The 24,686-nt window shown below is 45.2% G+C and overlaps 1 protein-coding gene across 4 annotated transcripts in view; it reads right to left on the minus strand.

Annotated features, from left to right (window-relative positions):
- The window catches only part of NLP1 (nitrilase-like protein 1), a 52,570-nt gene extending 28,853 nt beyond the window's left edge, over window positions 1-23,717 (minus strand). Inside the window, exons 1-3 of one of the 4 annotated variants that reach the window (XM_086490864.1) lie at window positions 23,559-23,717; window positions 23,083-23,192; window positions 22,916-22,964 (exon numbers count right to left, since the gene is read on the minus strand). In XM_086490864.1, coding sequence (XP_086346990.1) covers window positions 22,916-22,964; window positions 23,083-23,171 — 138 coding nt within the window. In that variant the 5' untranslated portion in view covers window positions 23,172-23,192; window positions 23,559-23,717. Of the gene's footprint in view, window positions 1-22,915; window positions 22,965-23,082; window positions 23,335-23,362; window positions 23,517-23,558 lie in introns of those variants that run through there. The other 3 variants (XM_086490856.1, XM_086490871.1, XM_086490848.1) reach the window with 3 other exon arrangements.
- Between the last annotated feature and the right edge of the window lie 969 nt (window positions 23,718-24,686).

A 24,686-nucleotide genomic window follows, 5' to 3' on the forward strand; every position in this document is an offset into this window, starting at 1 on the left:
TCGAAGGCGGCAAGCCAAGAGGTAGATCATCAGGAAAAACATCCTTGAAATCGGTCATGATTTCTCGGATAAGGTTCGATTCGTCGGAATCCCCAAGTTCAATAGAAGAACATGAAACATTTTTATGAAATTCAGTGACAAAAGTACCAAGCACTAATGACTCAAACCAAGCAGATGGGACACATTGATAAAAGTCAACATCAGAAGACTTTGTATCTTTATACATTTCAAAGCAATAACAACTGGTATTGCAAAACCATTATTTACAGAAATCTGATTACAAAGTGAAACAGATACATGAGAAATATCTTGCTTAACAAAAACAAGAGAGTGATGTACATAGTCTATATACAATGAGTCTTGTTTATCATAAAACCATGGAATTCCTAAAATAACATCTGCTCTGTCCAAGCGTATGATGTGGAAATCAAGGTTCTCTTTGTAATCAGCTAGCTCGAGCGACAAATCTGGAACCATCCGATTCCACACATCCGTATCCTCGCCACGAGCCATCTTCACGCGATACTCATGGTCACTGTCGCACGTCCACAGGCTCAATTTTTGCACCAATTTTGCATCCACAAAATTGCGTGAGCTTCCATTATCAAGGATTACGGTCACGTCGTGACCATTGATCTTCCCCGGGAAACGGAGAACATCGTGCTTACCAAATACTTTGGTGCTAAAAGTACAATTAGTGCATGAATTGTGCGCTAAATGATAGATTTCAACTTGAATGACATCAGAGTTACCTGAGATCTCGTGAATCTGAACTAAAGGACGACCTTGCGGTTTCTTTGTCTTCTTCTTGGGGCAATCCTTGATTTGGTGACCCATCTGGCCACATCCGAAGTAAGCTCCATTCTTCACTGCATCAGCAATTGAAGCATTTTTGGCTTTCTTCTTCTCTTGAGAAGATCTCGGCGGTGATTTGGACTTATGCTGAAATCGAGGTCGCTTCCTCGAAGCGCCCTCATCGGATTGATGGTCCGCAGTTCTTTTCTTCTCATAATTCGCTCCATTTATCAAATGGAACATCCTGGCCTTTGCCACTGCATCCTCGACATCAGTCCAGGCTTTGTCCTTGATTAAGGACCAACGGTAATCTTCGTGTAATCCCAACAAGTACATGTGCACTGCGTGCGTGGAATCCACCTTGCAGAAGCTGAGCGCTTCTTTGAAAGCTATCGTATACTTATCAAAAGTTCATCGAAAGACACTGCAATTTGGCGTAAGCTTTCAAAGGATCCATTTTAGAGAAATACCTCTTGAATTTCACACAGAAGTCAGCCCACGTCGTAGGCTTCTATGTCATGTCGCGCCACTAGGTAAGCGCCTTACTGCGCAGATAAAGAAGAATCGTTTGAATCCTCCGTTCATCATGCTCCCCACGGAGGTCAAAATACGTGGTCCACTGATGCAGTAAATTATTTACAGCCAATTCCGTACATTCTTTCTCCTCCCCTGAGAAATTTGTAGTTTTGTACGGAATCGTGGTAGTTGGACCACCCTGTGAACGCCCAAAAGCAGCAATCCGCATCTGCAGTTGCTAGAGATGGGTTTCGCCCTTAGGAATACGCGCAATCGTCGACTGAGCAGTATTTTCCAGAGCGATAACATGTTGGTCGAAGCTCTGGAAAGTACTTGTAATGCATGTGTATAGAGCATGCGTGAATGGAATTTGAACATTACCTGGCGTGTTGTCATGCTGCACATCCGAGCTCGAGTAATACATGGCAAAGTGCGTGAAAAACTGGAAGTTTCACGCGAAACTGGGCCTTTTCTGCACTTTTTGATCGCGAGAAGTTGAACTCCGAAGAGCGCTACGCATCGGCGTACGCGTCCGAAGGCAAGGAGGCGATGGCGGGAGCGCGAGAGTGCGAGCAGGTGAGAGAGAGGAGTGGCGGGAGAGAAGCAGAGGGCTGAAAACTGAGTTCTTCTGCAAAAACTCATTCTCTGTAAGTGGTTATTTTATAACTTGCAGGTTTCAGACCATGCTTAAAAAAACCCAAAGTGTCCTTGGCCACTTGAATAAAATAAAAGGACAACTTTTTGGTGTTTTGTTTTAAAAAAAACCTCAATGCAAGTCCAAAGACTCTTCAGCGTTAAAAAAAATCGACGATTGTCTGCGTTGCTGTGGACGCGTGGAGAAGAATCCAGCCCCCGTGCACCCAGCGTGCATGCGTGTGACCACCACGCTCACGAGCGCCAGTTTGGAGCCGCGTTGGACAGCCAGCTTGTCATGCTTCTTTTCTACAGCCTCAGCGCTAACAGAAGAGAAGAGGACCACTCACAGTCGAGGAGGTGACTCTCTCTCTCTCTGCACTTCGCACAAAGGAGCATTACAGAGATAGATTTGAAAGGATACAGTATGATGAATTTTAATCTAAAACCAGCAAGTTAATGATAAATACGCTGATTTTCATTGAAAACCAGTAAATTCAGTAAAAATCCTCTAATTTTCAGCACTTCCACTTGCTAGATTGCTGAATTTTATAAAAAATCAGCGAAAAACACATTAAATTTCACCTGCAAACATGCTCATGAGAAGAAAATAATCGATTAAACAATTATTTCATAAAAAATTCCATGAAACAATGATTATCCGACTCTAACCAGCCCGTAGGTGTGCAAACAATCCATTCAGTAGCCAAGCCGGCTCTGATACCATGAAATGAACGCAAGGAGTGGATCTCCCGGCTACACGGACCTCTTACAGACACGCGTCGGACGAACCACCCGACCATAGCCACCATCCGGCAGCTCCCCCGTGCTGGGGCAGCGTCCGAGGACGTAGGCATGCACTTGTAAGACCGAGCGTCCCATACCACCCGGCCTCACCTCCTCGAGGTGACCTCGCGGGCTAACCACTGGCACTCTGCCAGTGGGGGTCGATAATTGCAAATGAGGCCTTGCCCTCCCCTTTTATAATAATGGCCGGCCAAACTAGCTGAGTTCACACTACGTCCGCCCGGACACTGGACGCCTATCCTGATGGCGTCTGAGCTGGATCTCCTCTCCCATGAGCGGGACATAACAGGCAACATCACGAGCACTACCTCCTCAGAGATGGTTTTATGATGATGCATGGTAGACTTTGTGTCACTAGGCCATTGCGACATAAGGTCATGGAAGAGATTCATGTCCCACCGTATGCAAGGCATCGTGATATTGATGAGACAGTTAAAGCGATAGAGACATTCTTCTATTGGCCTACCTTGAGGAGAGATGTGAATGCCTTTGTGCGAGCATGCGTGAAGTTTGACAGGCAAAAGGCACGAGGACTGTTACAACCACTACCGATTCTGGATAAGCCATGGGAAAGCATTGCTATGGACTTTATCTTTGATCTTCCAAGAACGCCAACAAGGAATGATGTTATATGGACCATTATCTGCAGGTTCAGCAAGCAGGCCCTTTTATCCCTGTCAGGAAGAAGATAAAATCTGATCAGATGGCACGCTTGTTTATGTACAATGTGTTTAAGTACCATGGTACGCCACAATCGATTGTCAGTGATCGTGATCCTCGCATGACAAGTTTGTTTTGAAGAGGATTGTTTGAGAACATGGGCACTACGCTCAAAGTTCTTTTCTTTGTTTCATCCACAAATTCATGGGCAGTTCCAAGAGGCTAATTCTACTGTCTTGGAAATGTTATGTGTCAGATAATAAGGGCAAGTGGAAACAGTATTTGCCTATGCTTGAGTATGCGTACAACAATACGGTGTATTCCTCGACTGGCAAGGCACCTTTTGAGATTGTTGAAGGCGGCAAAAAGGTTCCTCCCATTTTGCATACTTAGGACAAGATCTTTGAGGTAGATCGATATGTTAAGAACATGGATGAAATGTATAAGAAAATTAAAGTTGCCTTGAAAGAAGACTCGGGCAAAGCAGAAAAAGGCTGTTGATCGTCATCGTCGTGAATTGTTGTTATCACCTGGTGATTGCGTTCTGTTAAGGTTCGAAAAGGCAAGGTTAAAGAAGATGAAGGGCAAGGAACGGCTGTTTCCTAAGCTCAGCATGCGTTACTATGGGCCTTTTCAAGTGCTTGACAAGATCAGCGATGTGGCTTACAGGCTGAAATTGCCTGATGAGTGGAAGATTCATAACGTGTTCCATGTGAGTATTCTAAGACCCTTCGTGGGTGATGTGCTTGAAGATATGTCAGATGAGGATCAGCGAGACGTTGAGGAACTTGATGAGATCCTTGTACCTGAGCAAGTTTTGGCGCATAAGGATAGAAAAGTTAAAGGACAGGTTGCATGACGCTACTTGGTGAAGTTCAAAAACTATCCGCCTATGGATGCAAAGTGGATGGAAGAGCATGAACTCTCAAAATCACCAAATGTATTGCACCTTTACCTTGAAGCCTTTGGATTACAACCTACTTATGCCCCAACCCAACGTGTGCAAAGGAGGGGTAATGATAGGGCTAGCACATCAAATGTACATATGAATTGAGTGTAATAGATAGAAATGACAAAAGTATGAAGGTCTCATTAAGTCATTTGTATCTATGTGTTACGACCTTTCTTGCGGGTACATGCGATGATAAAAGAGTGCTAACAACACAAGATCATCAGTGGCGTGTATTTATGGTATGCAATCGAGGATGTTTGCAATTTCAATAGGGGGGTATGTCACGAGGACGTGGCAACTGCTAACCTTAGTTGTGAGTTTCTTTCCAATGATTTCTGTTTTATTTTTGAGACCCTCTTTTTGAAGTTGCAAATGGTCGGACATTGTATGGCCAATGTGAACGGTAGTTTCACCCGCAGACAGGAAGTTGGTCGGCACTAGAATTCGTATAGTAAGAGAATGTCTAGGCTCAGTCCAAGGTCATGTAGGTCCCTCCGTCGCACTTAGCAAGTTGGTGGATACTCGGAAGTGAACTCAATAAAGGCATAAAGTCAAGGAGGGATCACCAACAGAAAGTATCCGACAGTTGGGCCACATTGCACTTTTGGATGCGGTCCCAATGAGGATAGATGGTCAGAAGACCAGTGGGAGCCCAAGGGAAGCATCTCCTAAAAATTAGGGAGCTGCTATTTTGGGCCGTGAAATGTGTTCGCGTCATTACCTTCGGAATGACAAAGGGAACATTTTACAACTTTGCCGCGAAGTCAACTAGGCAACAAGTCGGGAGATTTTTAGGCGGCAACCCTGAAACGGAAAAATGCTTGTAATCGTGCCAAGTGGCACATTTTAATGCACTTTCCTCACAGGTTAAAAGCTATGGAGTGCTTCCTTTCCACTCTATGTATAGTGTGGTGCTAGGAGTGATGACCTGCACACTACACACTACTCTCTCTCTCTCTCTCTCTCTCTCTCTCTCTCTCTCTCTCTTATGTGCAGTTATGTGATGCCCCACAAGAGGGCTCTTCATTTGACTGATGTACAGTTTTGTGGTTTCATGCTTTTGTGTTGAGGCAAGAGCCTCCTTGCGAAGGAACAGGAGTAGCTAACTGCTACTCCAAAAGCAAGCACCGGTGAGGGTGATAACCTCACCGTACAGGTGCAATTTTAGTGCTGGTTATGCGCTGAATTTGATTGTTTTTCAGCCATACGGACACCGGAACCATTGGGAACAGTGCCCCACTGACAGAGGACAGTTCGGAGACTGTTTAGGGCTGAAAACAGGGCAAAAACCAGTAAATACAGCGAGCTGAACTTACTGTTTTTGGGCTGAAATCAGAGGGTTTATGCGAGTGGAAGTGAGTTCCAGCAGGGGAATAGGTTTCGCGCAAGTTTTGGGATTGTTATGCTGCCGAAATTTGGCCAAAACAGGTGGTATCTAGCTGGATACAGGTAAAGAATTCCAAGGATTCTACTTTGTAATTTACCCTCTCAAAGTAAAAAGAAATACCGAAAGGGGCGCCAATTTTGGGGTCTGCAGGTTGTCGGCATCTGCTCGGGGCATTCTAGCTTCCGATCCGTGTGTGTACGTAAGTGTTAATTCCCGTTGTAGGTTCCTTTTGCGAAGTACTCTCTCTGTGTGTGTCTAAAGTAAAGTAAAGAATTTCAGGTCAAAGCCAAAGTCTATCGCCCTACTTCAGTGGCTTCACTGTTCTTCAGTGGCTTGACACGTCAGCAATTTGTGACATCCCTCCTTGAAAGAAAGTAATCGTCCGCGATTACAGCATATCTGCAAAACAACTCAAGTTAGCTCAAAAATTTCCGAGGGTCATTCGGAGGGACAATCAGTTTTCTCATTCCAAATCGGAGCTCTTGATTTCCTGGGTTGTTGGCTTCCTAGAAGAATCTCATCGAATAAGGAGTTTCATTCCAGATCGGAACTCTTGATATCTTGGGTCGTTGACTTCCCAGAAGTATCTCATCCAATAAGAAATATTCAGTGGTTGGCAAATCACAATGCAACACAAATGCTCACATATGCATGTTACAAGACACAACGAACAGCGCCACTGAGCACTCCCCCGAGACAGATAGTCTGCGGTATGAAACTACTCAACGACTACCTCATCACTCCCCCCGCAAATAACCTAAAAAGGTCCAAGCCATGAGCTCAGAGGACTGGTACAACCAAACGTTCCCCAGACCGCAGCCTGCATCACTTGGAGGTTCAAGCATACAACCAAACGCTCCCCAGACATCCCGTCTGCGTCGTTCGGAGGTTTTCTAGCATACAACAACACTCTCGTCTACGTCGTTCCGAGGTTTTTAAGCATACAACGAAACGCTGCCCAGACATCCCATTTGCATCATTCCGAGGTTCAGACAATACCAAAACAACAGTTCTCACTTCTCCACCCGGGAGTAAAATCAACAATCATTGAAACCAGTATTAAAACCAGAGCAAACATTTCAAATTGGCACCAAGGCAGGTTCAAAATAGATACCATCCATTTCAAACAAATTCCAAACAGGATCACCAAACAAGTTTAAACAAAACTCAAACTTAAAAAGCAATCTCGACATCAATGGAGCTCGAAAAGACGACTAGCCTTCTATTCTAGTACTTGCACCAAGATTAGGGTTAAATTTCTTCCATAAGGTTGTAGCCGACCGCACCATGGTCCATAAGCTCTTGGACAAACAATATTCCTGTGCAGCTAGCATAAAATCTGGAATTCTGTACAATCTGCCACGTCAACAAGCCAACGCAAAATGCGGAATTTCGTACAGGGGAATCACTTCCAGATTCGTATCAGAATGACCTAGACTTTTCCTCCATTTGGAGCAAGTTACAAAACGGAGAGAATGAATATCCCTTTTCCATCCGGGATGGTTACCTCTACCACCACCAAGCAATTTGTGAGGCGGTACCATTGAGAAAGAAATCATGGAAGAAGCACATGCTTCACCTTATGCGGATCATCGAGGTATCCTCCCTACGACTTCAGCATTGGAAAGATATTTCTGTTGGCCAAGCCTTAGAGTAGACATTGATCATTATGTCAAAGAATGTTTGGTTTGCCAAAAGGTAAAGTACGATCGGCATAAGACGCCTCGGTTACTCCAACCTTTGTCTGTGCCTGATCAACCTTGGGAGAGTATTGCCATGGATTTTATTATGGATCTCCCAAAGACTCAAACTGGAAATGATGCGATCTGGACCATTGTGGATAGATTTAGCAAGCAAGCTCACTTCATTCCCGTCAGGAAAACGATCAAAGCGGATCACATGGCTAGGATTTTTCTGAGAGTACGCGTGTGCGAGCGAGAGAGAGAGAGAGAGAGAGAGAGAGAGAGAGAGAGAGAGAGAGAGAGAGAGACCCAAGGTATGGTGAAGAGGGTGCGATCAGCCCTCCATGACTACCATGAGCAAGAGACCCAATACAATCAGATGTGTGATCTTTGAGTGATGAGAGATGTGGAAGTGGGTACCTCCCTGGCCCTATAAATAGGTGCCCAAGGGGAGGTAGGGCAAGGCCTGATAAAAATCCCCACTACCCAGCAGAAAAATGATATATGGAAATATATGTGGGTGCCCGAACAAAAGTGGGCGGGCGGCCGAACCAGGAGCAACCTAGGCTATGGGTGGCCAACCCTGAGACATACTAGCTGTACAAGTATGCCCTAGACCTGTGAAGCAGCAGAGTGGTGTAAGCTAACACCCCCTCTCAACACCCGATGCTGAACAAACAACATGAAGTCGAAGATGTGAGGCAAATGACGAAGATGTCGGCTGCGATGTCCACTGAAGGACAAGACTCTGCGAGTGTAGTAGCAGTCTAGGGTGTCCCAACCTTCGAGAGATCTCCGTGGAAAGATGCCATCACGAGCAGTGTAGCAAATTGCTGTACTCTGCCGATACAGTGTGAAGATACTGCGTGAAGGTCCGAAACTGAGTGTGAAAACAACTCCCTGTCGTAAAATAAGTGCCAATAGACCTGCAAGTGTCCTGCCCGATAGGATTTGTGGTGTCTGTAGTCAAATCGTCAGGAGAAAATGGAGAATCCCAGGAACCGTCGTGCCAATGACCGGAAGCCTGTCAATGCATGAACCTGCAACCCAGTGTGGCCAAGTGGCTAAGCTGTGTAAAACTCCAGGAAGGCCAGATGTAGTAATCTGCACCGTAAACGTCCTCCGAAACAAGGCAAGCCAGACTAAATAGTCTGCACTGTAGAAGCTACCGTAAGCTGCAGCAGTCACCAAGAGACCGCACGGACCACCACCAGATGGTGTCCTGTCAGTAGGTAGGGTAATCCAAGATGAGGGGAAAGCTAGACTCAACAGTCTGCATTGTGAAGGGTCTTTGAGAAGAGGAAAGGCCATACCAATGTGTCTGCCCCATCTTGCCTGTATCTCCTGCCTCCAAACCTTCGGTGTCAACCAAAACAGAATCTGCGCCAACAACGCCACCAAACCGCATGTCGATGTGGCTCTCAATGTGAATGAGCTGGAAGTGGCCTACTGCCCAGGTTGGGGGATAAGTCTGCTGTAAGGTTATTGAGGGTGAGTGTAAGCAACTTTGAAGGTAGCAATCCAAATGATCAGGAGTGTAGAAGAGCAACTGCACTACCATCCAAGCCAAGCTCCGGGTGAGTCCGGATGTAGTCGCGGATCTCCCACATCCCATGGGTAAACTCTCCAAAAAAATCCAAAGCACTGAAGTCCCACTCCAATCTGTAGATCCAAGCAATGAACCTGTCCAAGAAGAGAGCCAAGATCCTCTCCCTAAGTCCATGTGGATGCTCCTGTGTGAGCAAGTGATCTGACGTGTCGAGGTCATGGTGTATCCATAGCATGGCCATATCTCGTGTGAACTCCTCTGATGAGTGCATAGGTGTATCCATAGCAAACCACAAGTCACCACCCCCTCTAGAGTGTGAAACCGCCGAATGATGGCTGGAATGAATGGATCTCCCAAGGATCGTACGCCCGTTAATGATCAAGCCGATGTCGAAACTACCGTGTACTGCAGCAATCACAGAGAGACCGCACGGACCACCATCAGATGGTGTCCTGGCAGGAGGTAACTTCATACTCTGTGAAAAACACAAGTCATGTGTCTGCTGTCCACCCAAAAACACAACTGCGAGGTGATGAAAACGCTGCTTGTCCAGCGATTTTCAGCATGCTCGTACGCTCCCGGCATGGTCCGGAGCAGTGCAGAGGAGTATAGGAAGGGTGGTGAATCACTGTCACTGGCCCAGATGGGCTGAAAACAGAGATAACAGCAAGGGGTAATGGCTGAAATCGGATGAAGACAGAGAGGATACTCGCAGGCAATGCACCATATGCAAAGCCGGGTAGGTAGTGGCAAGATCTGGGGTCCAGAAGCTGATCGCTGCCCTCTTGCTGCAAAAACGCAAATCAATTTGCAGCCCACTTTTGCTGCCATTTTTGGCACCAAAAACCTTCTGTTTGCTGAAAAAACAAAGGCTGGATGGGTACCCTAGGTGCCCAGCAACTTGTGGAAGGTGTCAACGACACAAATTGACCAATACAACCGCTGAAAATGGGCTGAAAACCCAAAAACGCAGATGAAGTTCAAAAACGCAAATGGATCTGGAGGGGTTTTCCGTGATAAAGATGTCCAAAAATGGTAGCGCTATAGCAGGGAAATCAATAGATCTCATCGCACGCCTGATTGTTTGCAAAACGCTGGTTATGCTGACCTTGGGAGGAGAATCTGATGCAGAGATGCGTTGTCCCAAGCCATGGAAAGCCTAAGCTGCTGATACCATGTGAGTGCGCGGGTGCATAAGCGAGAGAGAGAGAGAGAGAGAGAGAGAGAGAGAGAGAGAGAGAGAGAGAGAGAGAACCCAAGGTATGGCGTAGAGGGGTTCAGGAAGATGATGTGATTGTTCACAAGGATGATGGTTTAGTTGATACTTTGTCGACTGAAGCTAACCTCATTGCAGATTCAATCAATCATGAAGAATCGATCTTGACTTTCAAGTCGAGGTCCACGCACCCCCCCCCCCCCCAAGACAGATTTGATCAAACACGACGAACCGATTTTGGCTCTGGAGCCTAGGTCCAAAGAACCCTTATAGGAAGTACTATGTGTTCCAATGATTTGTCAGCACGCATTGTTCGAGTGTTTCATTCGTGATCGTTTCCTATATTTTAGTCAGTGTCTTTATGTGATCCCTTTTCCTAGGCATGACATATTGTACGTTGAGCACGTTTCACTCATGGATGAGCACAGATGTATGCGGATTTCTCATGAAAAGACGAATTGTTTGCATTCAAGGAAGTTACATTCCATGTCTCTTCCTTGGCATGACACCTTCATAGAAAGAGCACAAGAAAGTATGAGCACCAACCATGGGCATTTCCGTTGTGAATAGCCACAGTTGATTGATTTAGATCAGAAAGACAAGATTCGATCTCATTGTTTGCGTGTGTGTGAGGAACGGTTTGGCACTCCGTCTATTTGTTCATCTATATTGCATGCACAGTCTTTGAGGAAGACGACATTTTTTCCAATCACTTTACATGGAATAGGTATGTTCATGTTTTTGTGTTGAAAGTGGTTTCAGGAATTCTCTGCCATGAGATTCTTGAAGAAGGAAGAAGCATGACTCTAAACGAAGTTGAAGCATTGAAGGAGCCACAGCAGACTTTGTCGCTTTCGGCGCGACCCAAAGAAGAAAGCGTTGCAGACCTTTATGAAGTTGAAGTATCGCACGACCCACACATCAGAGTGGGCCGGCAAAGAGTCCTTTCCAGGATTCCGGATATTATTGGTGACTTCCCTCGACGCCATACAGTTCAGTACCACTATCTCACTTTAAAAAGGAGGGGATGTCACGTGACACATCCAACCCTATGTGTCCGTGGACAAGCTACAGCATGACCAGGATTCAGTCCACTCAAGTCAGTCCAGAATAGAAAGTGATCTAGCACTTTTGTGAGTCTGTTCGCAGACCGTGCATGTCCAGACACTCAGAGTAGATGCATATCCTCTGCTTGCACACAGCATGATCATCAGCATTCCCGAATCCCATTAGAATCCATCAAGGAAATTTTCCAATGCATTAAACCTATTTTCCCTATTTTTGACATTTTTCACTTATTTATTAAGTGACTTTTGTTGGGAACTAGGTAGGGCAATTTTGCTAAGATAATATATAAGCAAACCAGAGTTAGCACTTTCTGGCAGAAGAGGCAGCAAGAACCAAGTTTTCAACAGGCACCTTCTCAGCAAGACCTCCCCCAACAGACAGCCTGGCGTTTTTGGTGCTTCCTTGATCAGCCAGTGTTTTTCAGAATTCAGCCATCAGCCATTAGCATCTACGAACTGCCCGAACCCGTAGCAGATCCTCGCATTGAGACCTCAGATCTGCCAGCGTTTTCAAGCCTGATCTGCTGGCATTTTAACATCAGCAGCCACAGCGTTTTCACCCTTGCTGTCCAGTGTTTGCAGCAGAGCAAACCAACGTTTTGCAACAGGTGAAATCGGCGTTTTCAGCCTTGCTATCCAGCGTTTTTGGCAGGTGAAACCAGCGTTTTCAGCGCATCGTCGTCGTACTGTAGTCATCGACATAGAGTCAGAATTCAGCAGATAAAGATTTGCAAATTTCAGCCCTTAGCATTTTCAGATTTCAGCCCGTTTCGTCGTCATCCTCATCGTCGTCGACATCGTCGGCAAGTCCAAGCATTGTAGAGATTTGTGCAATCATAAGTAGACCGCTCTCGCCATAGAGAGTGGGGCCTTCGAAGGAGGGTTTTGACAACATTCTGGTGTCGTATTCTCTTCTCTCTCTATCTCTCAGTCTCAGCACATTCATGCACAAGTGTCTATTCACTTTGGTTGTGTCCATTGCACTCTCTCACTATAGGAACGGAAGGCTCTCCCTTCAGTAAGTAAAAGGAACCGTGAGCACAATTCGGAGCACTCATCTTGAGCAAAGTTCAACATTCACTACCGCTGCACCTTACATTGGTATCAGAGCTGTGGCAGTGTTCTGTAGGAAAGAACCACAAGAACCACATAAACTTTTTTTTGCTTGTTGAGGTCGCATGTAACCCAAGATTTCTTGGGCGTGTCGATTCCTAATCGTGTTTTTGAAGAGTGACAAGAATCCCAAGAAAGAAGGGCTTGTCCAGCCTCCGCTTGTGCCTCTTTTCACTCTTTGAGAGCGGTCCGTGCACTTAGCGGCCGGCCAATCGAGGTGAGGTGGGAAAAAGCAACTTTTGTGTGAGCGTAAGGCCACCAAGGGGTGCGCCTGCAGAAAAGAGCAGAACTCGGGTGAACAGAAGATCCTTCTCTAACACAGATTGCAAGCGAAAGAAGACCCTCCAGAACCCCAAGAACCCAAGACCCACAAGAACCCAAGTTCCTCGAGAACTTAAGAACCCAAGAACCCAAGTTCCTTGTGAACTTAAGAACCCAAGACCACAAGAACCCACAAGAACCCAAGACTTCAATGGATGGTCATCACTCGAAGTGGAATGGATACTTCGCTTGGAGGTGATGAGCATGAGAAAGGGGAGGAAGAATTTTCCCAACCAAGAGGTTTTTCCGACCCTCTCCCTTCCCTATCTACACCGAGGATTGCACGAGATCCTATGGAGACTTGGTGCAAGACGATGATGGATATGATGACAACGTCGCACGAAGCAAGAATGGCAGCCATGGAGCGTGAGCGCGAGCAATTACGCTTGGAGGCCAAAGAATTTGATCGCAAGTACGCAGAAAGAAAAACAGAATTGGCTCGCAAGCAAGTAGTTCATTCTTCCTCTCTCATTTCTAATGTGCAGGCGAAGATTGAAGAGATTCGGGAAAAGGAGACTCTCTCAGTCTCTTCTTCTCCCAAGCATGACACACAGGATTTGCATGATAATGATGCGCATGATAATTTGGATGATAAGGACAAGCATGATGATTTGCATGATGATCAAGATGTGATTTCTCACAAGCATGATGATTTGCAGGCAGATGATGTGATTGTTCACAAGGAGGATGGTTTAGTTGATACTTTGTCTAGTGAAGCTAACCTCATTGCAGATTGGATCAGTCACGAAGAATCGATCTTGGCTTTCGAGTCGAGGTCCTTAGCACACACCCCCCCCCCCCCCCCCCCCCCCCCCCCCCCCCAACACCCCAGGCAGATTCGATAAAACACGACGAATTGATCTTGGCTATGGAGCCTAGGTCCAAAGAACCCTTACAGGAAGTACTATGTGTTCGAATGATTTCTCAACACGCAATGTTCGAGTGTTTCATTCGTGATCGTTTCCTGTATTTTAGTTAGCATCTATATATGATCCCTTTTCCTAGGCATGACATATTGTACGTTGAGCACATTTCACTCATGGATAGCACGGATGTATGCGGATTTCTCATGAAAAGATGAACTGTTTGCATTCAAGTAAGTCACATTCCATGTCTCTTCCTTGGCATGACACCTTCATAGAAAGAGCACAAGAAAGTATGAGCACCAAGCATGGGCATTTCCGTTGTGAATTGCCACAGTTGATTGATTTAGATCAGAAAGACAAGATTTGATCTCATTGTTTGCGTGAGTGTGATGAACGGTTTGGCACTCCGTCTATTTGTTCATCTATATTGCATGCACAGTCTTTGAGGAACACGAGATTTTTTCCAATCACTTTACATGGAATAGGTATGTTCATATTTTTGTGTTGAAAGTGGTTTCAAGAATTCTTTGCCATGGAGATTCTTGAAGAAGGAAGAAGCGTAACTCTAAACGAAGTTGAAGCATTGAAGGAGCCACAACAGACTTTGTGTCGCTTTCGGCGCGGCCCAAAGAAGAAAGCGTTGCAGACCTTTATGAAGTTCAAGTATCGCACGACCCACACATCAAAGTGGGCCGGCGAAGAGTCCTTTCCAGGATTCCGGATGTTATTGGCGATCTCCCTCGACGCCATACAGTTCGGTACCAGTACCTCACTTTGAAAAGGAGGGGATGTCACATGACACATCCAACCCTATGTGTCCCTGGACAAGCTACAGCATGACCAGGGTTCAGTCCAGTCAAGTCAGTCTAGAATAGGAAGTGATCTGACACTTTTGTGAGTCTGTTCGCAGACCGTGCATGTCCAGACACTCAGAGTAGATGCATATCCTCTGGTTGCGCACAACATGATCATCAGCATTCCCATCAGAATCCATCAAGTGAATTTTCTAGTGGATTAAACCTATTTTCCGTATTTTTGACATTTTTCACTTATTTATTAAGTGACTTTTGTTGGGAACTAGGTAGGGCAATTTTGCTAAGATAATATATAAGCAAACCAGAGTTAGGACTTTCTGGCAAAAGAGGCAGCAAGAACCCAGTGTTCAACAGGCACCTTCTTAGCAAGACCTCCCCCAACAAACAGCCTGGCCTTTTTGGTGCTTCCCAGATCAGCCAGTGTTTTTCAGAATTCAGCCATCAGCCGTTAGCATCTACTGACCGCCCGAACCCGTAGCAGATCCTCACATTGAGACCTCAGATCTGCCAGCGTTTTCAAGCCTGATCTGCTGGCATTTTTCCATCAGCAGCCACAGCATTTTCAGCCTTGCTGTCTAGTGTTTGCAAGAGCAAATCAGCGTTTTTGCAGCAGGTGAAATCAGCGGTTTTGTAGCAGATCAAATCAGCATTTTCAGGCTTGCTATCCAGCATTTTTAGCAGGTGAAACCAACGTTTTCAGCGCATCGTCGTTGTACCGTCGTCATGGACATAGAGTCAGAATTCAGCATATAAAGATTTGCAAATTTCAGCCCTTAGCATTTTCAGATTTCAGCCCGTTTTGTCGTCGTCGATATCATCGTCAAGTCCAAGCATTGTAGAGATTTGTGCAATCATAAGTAGACTGCTCTCGCCATAGAGAGTGGAGCCTTCGGAGGAGGGTTTTGACAACATTCTGGTGTCGTATTCTCTTCTCTCTCTATCTTTCAGTCTCAGCACATTCATGCACAGTGTCTATTCACTTTGTTTGTGTCCATTGCACTCTCTCACTATAGGAACGGAAGGCTCTCCCTTTTGTAAGTAAAAGGAACCTTGAGCACAGTTGGAGCACTCATCTTGAGCAAAGTTCAACATTCACTTCCGCTGCACCTTACATTGGTATCAGAGCTTTGGCAGTGTTCAATATCACTCAAGGAAAAAACCACATAAGTTTTTTTTGCTTGTTGAGGTCGCACGTAACCCAAGATTTCTTGGGCGTGTCAATTCCTAATCGTGTTTTTGAAGAGTGACAAGAATCCCAAGAAAGAAGGGCTTGTCCAACCTCCCCTTGTGCCTCTTTTCACTCATTGAGAGCGGTCCGTGCACTTAGCGGCCTGCCAATCGAGGTGAGGTGGGCAAAAGCAACCTTTGTGTGAGCGCAAGGCCACCAAGGGGTGCGCCCGCAGAAAAGATCAGAACTCGGGTGGAGAAGATCCCTCTCTAACACAGATTGCAAGCGAAAGAAGAACCTCAAGAACCCCAAGAACCCAAGACCCACAAGAACCCAAGTTCCTCATGAACTTAAGAACCCAAGAACCCCAAGAACCCAAGTTCCTCGTGAACTTAAGAACCCAAGACCACAAGAACCCAAGACCACAAGAACCCAAGACTTCAGTGGATGGTCATCACTCGAAGCGGAATGGATACTTCGCTCGGAGGTGATGACCATGAGAGAGGCAAAGAAGAATTTTCCACACCAAGTGGTTTTTCCGACCCTCTCCCTTCCCTATCTACGCCAAGGATTGCACCAGATCCTATGGAGGCTTGGTGCAAGACGATGATGGATATGATGACAACGTCGCACCAAGCAAGAATGGCAGCCATGGAGCGTGAGCGCGAGCAATTACGCTTGGAGGCCAAAGAATTTGCGCAAGTACGCAGAAAGAAAAACAGAATTGGATCGCAAGCAAGTTGTTCATTCTTCCTCTCTCATTTCTAATGTGCAGGCGAAGATTGAAGAGATTCGGGAAAAGGAGACTCTCTCAATCTCCTCTTCTCCCAAGCATGACACACAGGATTTGCATGATAATGATGAGCATGATAATTTGGATGATAAGGACAAGCATGATGATCAAGATGTGATTTCTCACAAGCATGATGATTTGCAGGAAGATGATGTGATTGTTCACAAGGACGATGGTTTAGTTGATACTTTGTCTAGTGAAGCTAACCTCATTGCAGATTCGATCAATCACGAAGAATTGATCTTGGCTTTCGATTCGAGGTCCACAGCCCCCCCCCCCCCCCCCCCCCCGCGGCAGATTCGATCAAACATGACGAACCGATCTTGGCTCTGGAGCCTAGGTCCAAAGAACCCTTACAGGAAGTACTATGTGTTCGAATGACTTGTCAGCACGCAATGTTCGAGTGTTTCATTCGTGATCGTTTCCCGTATTTTAGTCAGCATCTTTATGTGATCCCTTTTCCTATGCATGACATATTGTACGTTGAGCACGTTTCACTCATGGATGAGCACGGATGTATGCGGATTTCTCATGAAAAGATGAACTGTTTGCATTCAAGGAAGTCACATTCCATGTCTCTTCCTTGGCATGACACCTTCATAGAAAGAGCACAAGAAAGTATGAGCACCAAGCATGGGCATTTCCGTTGTGAATAGCCACAGTTGATTGATTTAGATCAGAAAGACAAGATTCGATCTCATTGTTTGCGTGTGTCTGGTGAACGGTTTGGCAGTCCGTCTATTTGTTCATCTCTATTGCATGCACAGTCTTTGAGGAACACGAGATTTTTTCCAATCACTTTACATGGAATAGGTATGTTCATATTTTTGTGTTGAAAGTGGTTTCAAGAATTCTTTGCCATGGAGATTCTTGAAGAAGGAAGAAGCGTAACTCTAAACGAAGTTGAAGCATTGAAGGAGCCACAACAGACTTTGTGTCGCTTTCGGCGCGGCCCAAAGAAGAAAGCGTTGCAGACCTTTATGAAGTTCAAGTATCGCACGACCCACACATCAAAGTGGGCCGGCGAAGAGTCCTTTCCAGGATTCCGGATGTTATTGGCGATCTCCCTCGACGCCATACAGTTCGGTACCAGTACCTCACTTTGAAAAGGAGGGGATGTCACATGACACATCCAACCCTATGTGTCCGTGGACAAGCTACAGCATGACCAGGATTCAGTCCACTCAAGTCAGTCCAGAATAGAAAGTGATCTAGCACTTTTGTGAGTCTGTTCGCAGACCGTGCATGTCCAGACACTCAAAGTAGATGCATATCCTCTGGTTGCACACAGCATGATCATCAGCATTCCTGAATCCCATTAGAATCCATCAAGGAAATTTTCCAGTGCATTAAACCTATTTTCCCTATTTTTGACATTTTTCACCGATTTATTAAGTGACTTTTGTTGGGAACTAGGTAGGGCAATTTTGCTAAGATAATATATAAGCAAACCAGGGTTAGGACTTTCTGGCAAAAGAGGTAGCAGGAACCCAGTGTTCAACAGGCACCTTCTCAGCAAGACCTCCCCCAACAGACAGCCTGGTGTTTTTGGTGCTTCCCAGATCAGCCAGCGTTTTTCAGAATTCAGCCATCAGCCATTAGCATCTGCGAACCGCCCGAAACCGCAGTAGATCCTCGCATCGAGACCTCAGATCTGCCAGCGTTTTCAAGCCTGATCTGCAGGCGGTTTTACATCAGCAGCCACAACATTTTCAGCCTTGCTGTCCAGTGTTTGCAGCAGAGCAAATCAGCGTTTTTGCAGCATGTGAAATCAGCATTTTTGTAGGAGATCAAATCAGCGTTTTCAGCCTCCCTATCCAACGTTTTTAGTAGGTGAAACCAGCGTTTTCAGCGCATCGTCGTCGTACCGTCGTCATCGACATAGAGTCAGAATTCAGCAGATAAAAGTTTGCAGATTTCAGCCCTTAGCATTTTCAGATTTCAGCCCGTCTCGTCGTCGTCCTCATCGTCATCGACATCGTCGGCAAGTCCAAGCATTGTAGAGATTTGTGCAATCATAAGTAGACTGCTCGCCATAGAGAGTGGGGCCTTCGGAGGATGGTTTTGACAACATTCTGGTGTCGTATTCTCTTCTCTCTCTATCTCTAAGTCTCAGCACATTCATGCACAATGTCTATTCACTTTGTTTGTGTCCATTGCACTCTCTCACTAAAGGAACGGAAGGCTCTCCCTTCCGTAAGTAAAAGGAACCTTGAGCACAGTTCGGAGCACTCATCTTGAGCAAAGTTCAACATTCACTTCCGGTTCACCTTACAGTCAGAGATTGGTGAGGTCTGGAATGTGATTGCTAAATATGTTACAATGACCATGATTCTCATCTAAGATCTCGACGGGGATAGTGATGTGAATGTTCAATGACTGTCGTCTTCATGCAAGTACTGGATATGTGTCGTCTAGTGTGTCAGTACTCCGAATCAGTGTCTATTGAACTAGTTTTTGTCCTATGTCTGTTTTTGCAGGCGTGATCGAGATTCTTTCAAGAGGGGAGTATGTCTTATTATGTCACAAAGTGATGCCATGGCATGACCTAAGGACGAACTCCGAACAGAGAGCGGTCATATCCCTAGTGAAAGATGCGGAAGAAGTTTTATCAACTTTAAAGTCTTGCTAAGTGGCCAAATTTTAAAAGTTCAGTTCCTACCACTTATGGGACCCTATCCGATGGGGCCTAAGGGACACAAGGAAGAACTTGCATGAAGGCTAATGACGTGGCAATTGTACGGACGTCCGTGTATTACGCTACTGGCGTGGCAAGCTGTACGGACTTCTGCAAAACGCACTGGCAGCTTTAGCGCTAGCTTTTGGGGGTTTAGTGCTTTTGAGGAAAGTTCTTTTGGGGCTCTGCTTTTAGGCATCCCTTGTAATGTTTATAAGAGCCCTTGGGACCTTACTCTGCAAAGCATCTAGACGCAAAGTCTGTGAGCAGGGGACCCTCGGGAGTTGTACTTTGATGTGAGAAATAATGAAGAAATACCGAAAGGGGCACCAGTCTTTGGGGCCAGTGCATTTGCGCACTAGGCTCTGCCGTGCCGTGTCAACTTGCCTATTATTAAAATAGAGTTAGATTAAAACCCTAACCGCCAACAACATAGGGGACCCTTGTCCGATGGGGCCTAAAAGTAAAGCGCACACACATCGAATAAACCACTTACGTAAAAGCTTATGAAGTGGCTTGCAGTACGGATTTCCGCGACGATACGCGTTGACGTGGCAGGCTATACAGACGCTTTTGTGAATTGCAATGACAAGTGCTAAAAGTGGCACATTATACGGACAGCCCATGGGGCACATGCTTCTGAGAGTTGATGCTTTTCATGTAAACTACTTTTGATAGCCAAGGGCCTTTATATATGAACCAAGGGCTCACTCTCTGGCATTCTACGCGCGGGAGATGCACAAGAGTGCTGCCAGTGTTGTAACTGGTTCAAGCAATATAGAGAAATACCGAAAGTGGCGCTACAGTTTGGGGCCAGTTCACTCTAAGGGTGGAACTCTGTCACTCCCGTGTCTCGTCTCTCTTTCAGTTCAATTGTTTTGAATCACCTAAATTCGGTTCAGTCTGTTCCTTCCGTTGGCACATGGTGTCGTCCTGTTCAATTGAACAATTGGACTTTCACTTGAAAGGTATGAGTTGAACACTTCTCTAGACTTTACAGCCCCGGGCAAAGGGTAACATCATGGAATGCTCTTCACAAGAACGAAACTTCCCCTAATAATTTTCTGAATGGATCAGGTGTGTTCGATTGGTGGAAAAGGGCCTCTATGATACCACCTTGTATTTGCCCATCATTGTAAAGGCTGAGGGAAAAGACCAACACTATGGGGAAATAAATCCTCGTGAGCGAATAGTGACAATAACCAAGCTAACCTTGCCATTAACGTGAGACCCTTTTCTTACTTCATTAATGTCAATTAGCTAGCTAGCCTTGATGTGCCCATCTTTTTGGTACATGTTCCTAGATGAGTTGTGGAGAAGGTAGTAAAACCCTGACCCATCCTCTTCACCTTGCTTTTGTCGTAATTGGCTTTTTTTAAAAACGTCTTCTATACAGTCAATTCCAGCTAGGGGTTGGTGAATTTGTTCTACGACATAGGTTCGATCTCTCTTCTGCAACCTCAGTTGTGTTTGGGTGATGGACACTTGAATCATAACAACCGCCTCATTTGATCAGCAAATGTTATTAGATGCAACGGAAAAGAGCCTGTACAATCTAGCTCTAGACTACCCCAATCCTTTACGACTCCTTTACTTGTATGGAGTATAAGATAATTTGAAAGAGACCGAGGGGAGAAGGTGTGGACATAGACATGTCGACCTAGAATAACTCCTCTCTGATACAACTGCCAAGAGGAGCACTCATCCAAAAACTCAACTCGTATTAAAAGGCCCTTGGCTACAAGAGCTAAAAGCTCCACAAGGCAACTGGTTTAAAGAACTTGGTTCCAAAAGCCTTAAAAGTCAATGCTTTTAACTGTCACCAAAAAAGCCCCTGCATCCATGCTACCACGCATGGACGGATAGATCAGTACCCAAAAAATGTGCCGCGAATTGCGCCGGATTTCCCGCTGCAATTTCCGCATTGTTGGACTCTTGTTTGGAAATCGGATCCACCTTTTGGTTCCAACTCCAACTAGGCTCCAGCTTCTCTCTCCTACTCAAGTCGGATGCCCTCGTCAGAAGTTGTGACGATGTGTGCATGAAGTCGGTATCTATTGATTAGTGGAAAATTGCATAAATTTCGCACATTTATTGTTCAAGACATTAAATTCGATTCGTATAGTCTTGATCATCCAATACTAACATACCGACTGATTTTGCTTCAATTGCTTGCCTTCTAAATGTACGCACATGAAAATTTTCAATTATTTTAATCAAATTTTGCATGCCATGAGATTGACAATTGTATTAGGTTTCTAATTGTCTCTAATAAGCAAACACGCTTTGAATATACACATACAAGGTCACACAGATACACACACATACAAGTTAAACATATATATAGTTTAGTACTAAACGTATTTTATGATTCAAAGTAATGTTTTGTACCGTACAACGTTTTTTTTTCTTACCTTGTGTATTGTATTTAATGTCTGTAATACTCTCTATCCACCTTGATTATTGTTGTTGTGCATGTTTCGCAGGCGTAATCCAAGGCAATTACTCCTCTTGGGGAAGCCCATACGAACAGATAAAGTGGCAATGTACGGTCTGTTGATCTGGCAGCATACATATTTGCTAACATGGCGCACCAATTCGTAATAGCAACACTTTTTATGTCCTTTTGGCCATTATTGTAAATAGATGTTATAATGTTTCTTTTGGAGCCCAGTGCCTATAAATGAGAGGTTGGGAGTGCCAGTGTGACTCAGATTATGTGAGTGAGCTCACACGAAGAATTGTAACTGCAACGCAGGTGTTTTTTTTTTTTCCTTTGGAGGGGGCGGGGGGGGGGACGCAATCCCTATGAGTGGGGAACTCCGCCCCCCATTCTCTCGACTAAGTGTTCTTTTTTAATTCAGTTTGCTGATTTTCCATCCGTTGTAGTACCGTTGCATTTTTTTATTGCCTTGTCAAGTGACTCAACCCGTTTCATCAGTTTTGTGCTTGATCGCAGAGGTAGTCTGTCATTTGAATTCCAAAGAAGATTATCCTATCTGGGGCAGTTGTTTCGAGTCGGATCAATGGTTGCAGTCCTGGGAGGATATTTGCGGGCTGACTTACATCTTGATTTGGGATGATTCCGAGGATCTCAGGTTTCACAGAACAGATACAGATATTTCAGTCAAGAGATAAGATACAACTGATTGTTGCTGCATTTCCTCAAATTTACAGATAATCGAGTGCGTTGCGAGCTGATTGGAATGGTTTCTTTAATTTACCAAGTTGTAACCTCTTCACACAATCAAACCCTTCCGATGTTCGCAGAGGGAGGAGGCAAGAAAGATGCACCATCGCCAAGCCTGGAGTGGTTCCGCAAGAGGGAAACAAAAAGGTTAGGATGGCCGTGGGGAGTGTTGAAATGCAAGCCCAATTGCACCTATCAGTCACCCAGATATGAAGGGGCGCACACCAATCAAATCTTTTTGTCTCCCATGAATTGATAATCACGCAGTTAGTCTCTTGTCTCTCTATCTTCCGAATCTTACTCTCTCTATTGCCAACTTTCTTGGCTCTGTGTATCCCACTAATTGTGTGAATCTTGTCATTACCATGTGAGAGTGCAAGAGGCGTAGCTCCATGGATTTCAACACAGTATCGGGGCTTGGGTAGGATTCCTCTAACTCAAAAGGTGGAGATAAATTCTGCAATTGCATCTCTAATAGCGGCACTCTAAACTTACATCGGTGCTCCTAGTGAGGGGTGTGATCAGAAGGCATGAACCTTGGTGACCACAACACAAGCTGAGCATGGCCTACAAATCCTAATTCATGACAAGTGATATTACAATTGACTTATATGATCTCTCTCAAAAATTTCTGTCCACCTTCTGGAGAGTACAATGCAAAGGAATTCCAGCTCAAAAATACAAATGCCCCTAAAAAGCTGCATTTACCTGGATTAACACTATTTGTGCACCCTTTGCATGCGCTTCCCGAACCAACCTGGAAGACCAGAAGAACAATCAGGGTAGATAGTGAGGTTTCCTGCAAACTGACATACGTATTGAGACACAATAAAAATTAACGCATTCAATTCATGCAAATTTTGTCAAAAAAAGACCTTTCAGCATGCTTAACGTTGTCTTCTGCATCATCTGTGCATGCGAATTGAAGGCATGCCACACACACCACACGCTCAGCTCCACCCATCTTCCCTGTACCAACAGCCAACTGACAAGAAAACCCACAAAGCGTCGTTAAGCTAACCTGCCAATTCACGTTCTCAGTCTTTACAAGCTGCAGTACATGGGCGGAAACTCTCTCTCTCTCTCTCTCTCTCTCTCCTTAAGTGACAAGAAACCCACGAAGCTCCGTTAAGCTATACTCTCATTCTTTCCAACCTGCAGTATTTGGGCGACTCTCTCTCTCTCTCTCTCGCGCGCGCGCCAGAACCGACAAGCAACCTTGTTTGGTTTACGTACGCGAGCCCCAAAACTACCCAGCTCTTTCGTCTTCTCGTTGAACATTCGCATGCAGTGACAGCAGCCCCTCTATCACTAAAACACACACATTACAAAGCGGAGGCAGCTAAGATACCTGGATATGCTGTCGAGAATCTCCCGCTGAGTTGAGTGCGTGCGTGTGTGTGTTGGGGGGGGGGGGGGGGGGGGGGAGCGAGAGAAAGAGAGGGGGGGTGTTACGAGGAGTGTGTGACAGGGAATCTGCGGCTGGGGGTGGTTGTCTTGGCTCTTCCCCAAGAAGAGAAGAGGAAGGTCGCGTCACCTTTTTCGCCCTTTTCAACAATCTCGACAGTGCTCACTTTTCATACCGGCCCTGCCAAAAGCTTTCGAAACTAATTTCTTTCGTAAGTGCGTATCGCTAGGTAGGATGTGTAAATAAGAGTCTCTAGGAAGAGCTTGCGGTGGTCACCCAAAAAATTTCTTTACTTTTCAAGAGGGGATGGAGGTTGGGCACTCAGCGGACTCACAAATCGAGAGTTCATAACAATGTTGGCGCCCTTTCGTTTCTCTTCGTTCTTGCTTGTCAAATCTTCGTGCTCCATGATTGATTGAGGTCTATTTGACCCCCCCATTGGAGACATAAGCAAGCCGTAACACTTCTACTTGAAGTGTTTCATGTGTCACCATGCCACTTATGCATGCCTTGCAAGTCAAAATTATGGGGTGTTAAGGAGTTAGAATTTAAATACCTGAGAAGAAAACTACGGGATGTGAACCACTTTTCTATGGACGCTTGTCATGATTAGTTGAACTTTGAAAAAGGTGCTCAATGTTGGACAGATCGGACTATGCCTAAGAGAATATTCACATCAACAAGGGATAAGCCCTACCCCAAACTCTATGCATTACAAAATGCTCATTCTTTATCTCTCATTCACCCGCTTGACATTTCAAATTTGTCTATCAACCTGCACAACCTTTCTAAAACATGCCTTAGTGGAGGAGCATGATAGGCGTACATCTAATTACCAATATAGTTGTTGATATGGTAAAATATTGAAATGTTTGTTTTCGCATGCCGAAAGAAGGTCTATGTGTGTGGGTGTGGGGCGGGGTGAAATTTTGTTTGCTACGAGCATTTTAAAGATAGGTGTTTGATGTAAAGGAAGGCATCGTCTACGTTTAGGTGTATTGTTTGTTATATAGGCAATGTGGCTAGGGTTTTTAGCCTTTATAAAGGGATACATGTTACTTAGAACATTGG

This window comes from Adiantum capillus-veneris, chromosome 2, assembly GCF_014529385.1.
Source record: "Adiantum capillus-veneris isolate H3 chromosome 2, ASM1452938v2, whole genome shotgun sequence".
Lineage (NCBI taxonomy): Eukaryota > Viridiplantae > Streptophyta > Polypodiopsida > Polypodiales > Pteridaceae > Adiantum > Adiantum capillus-veneris.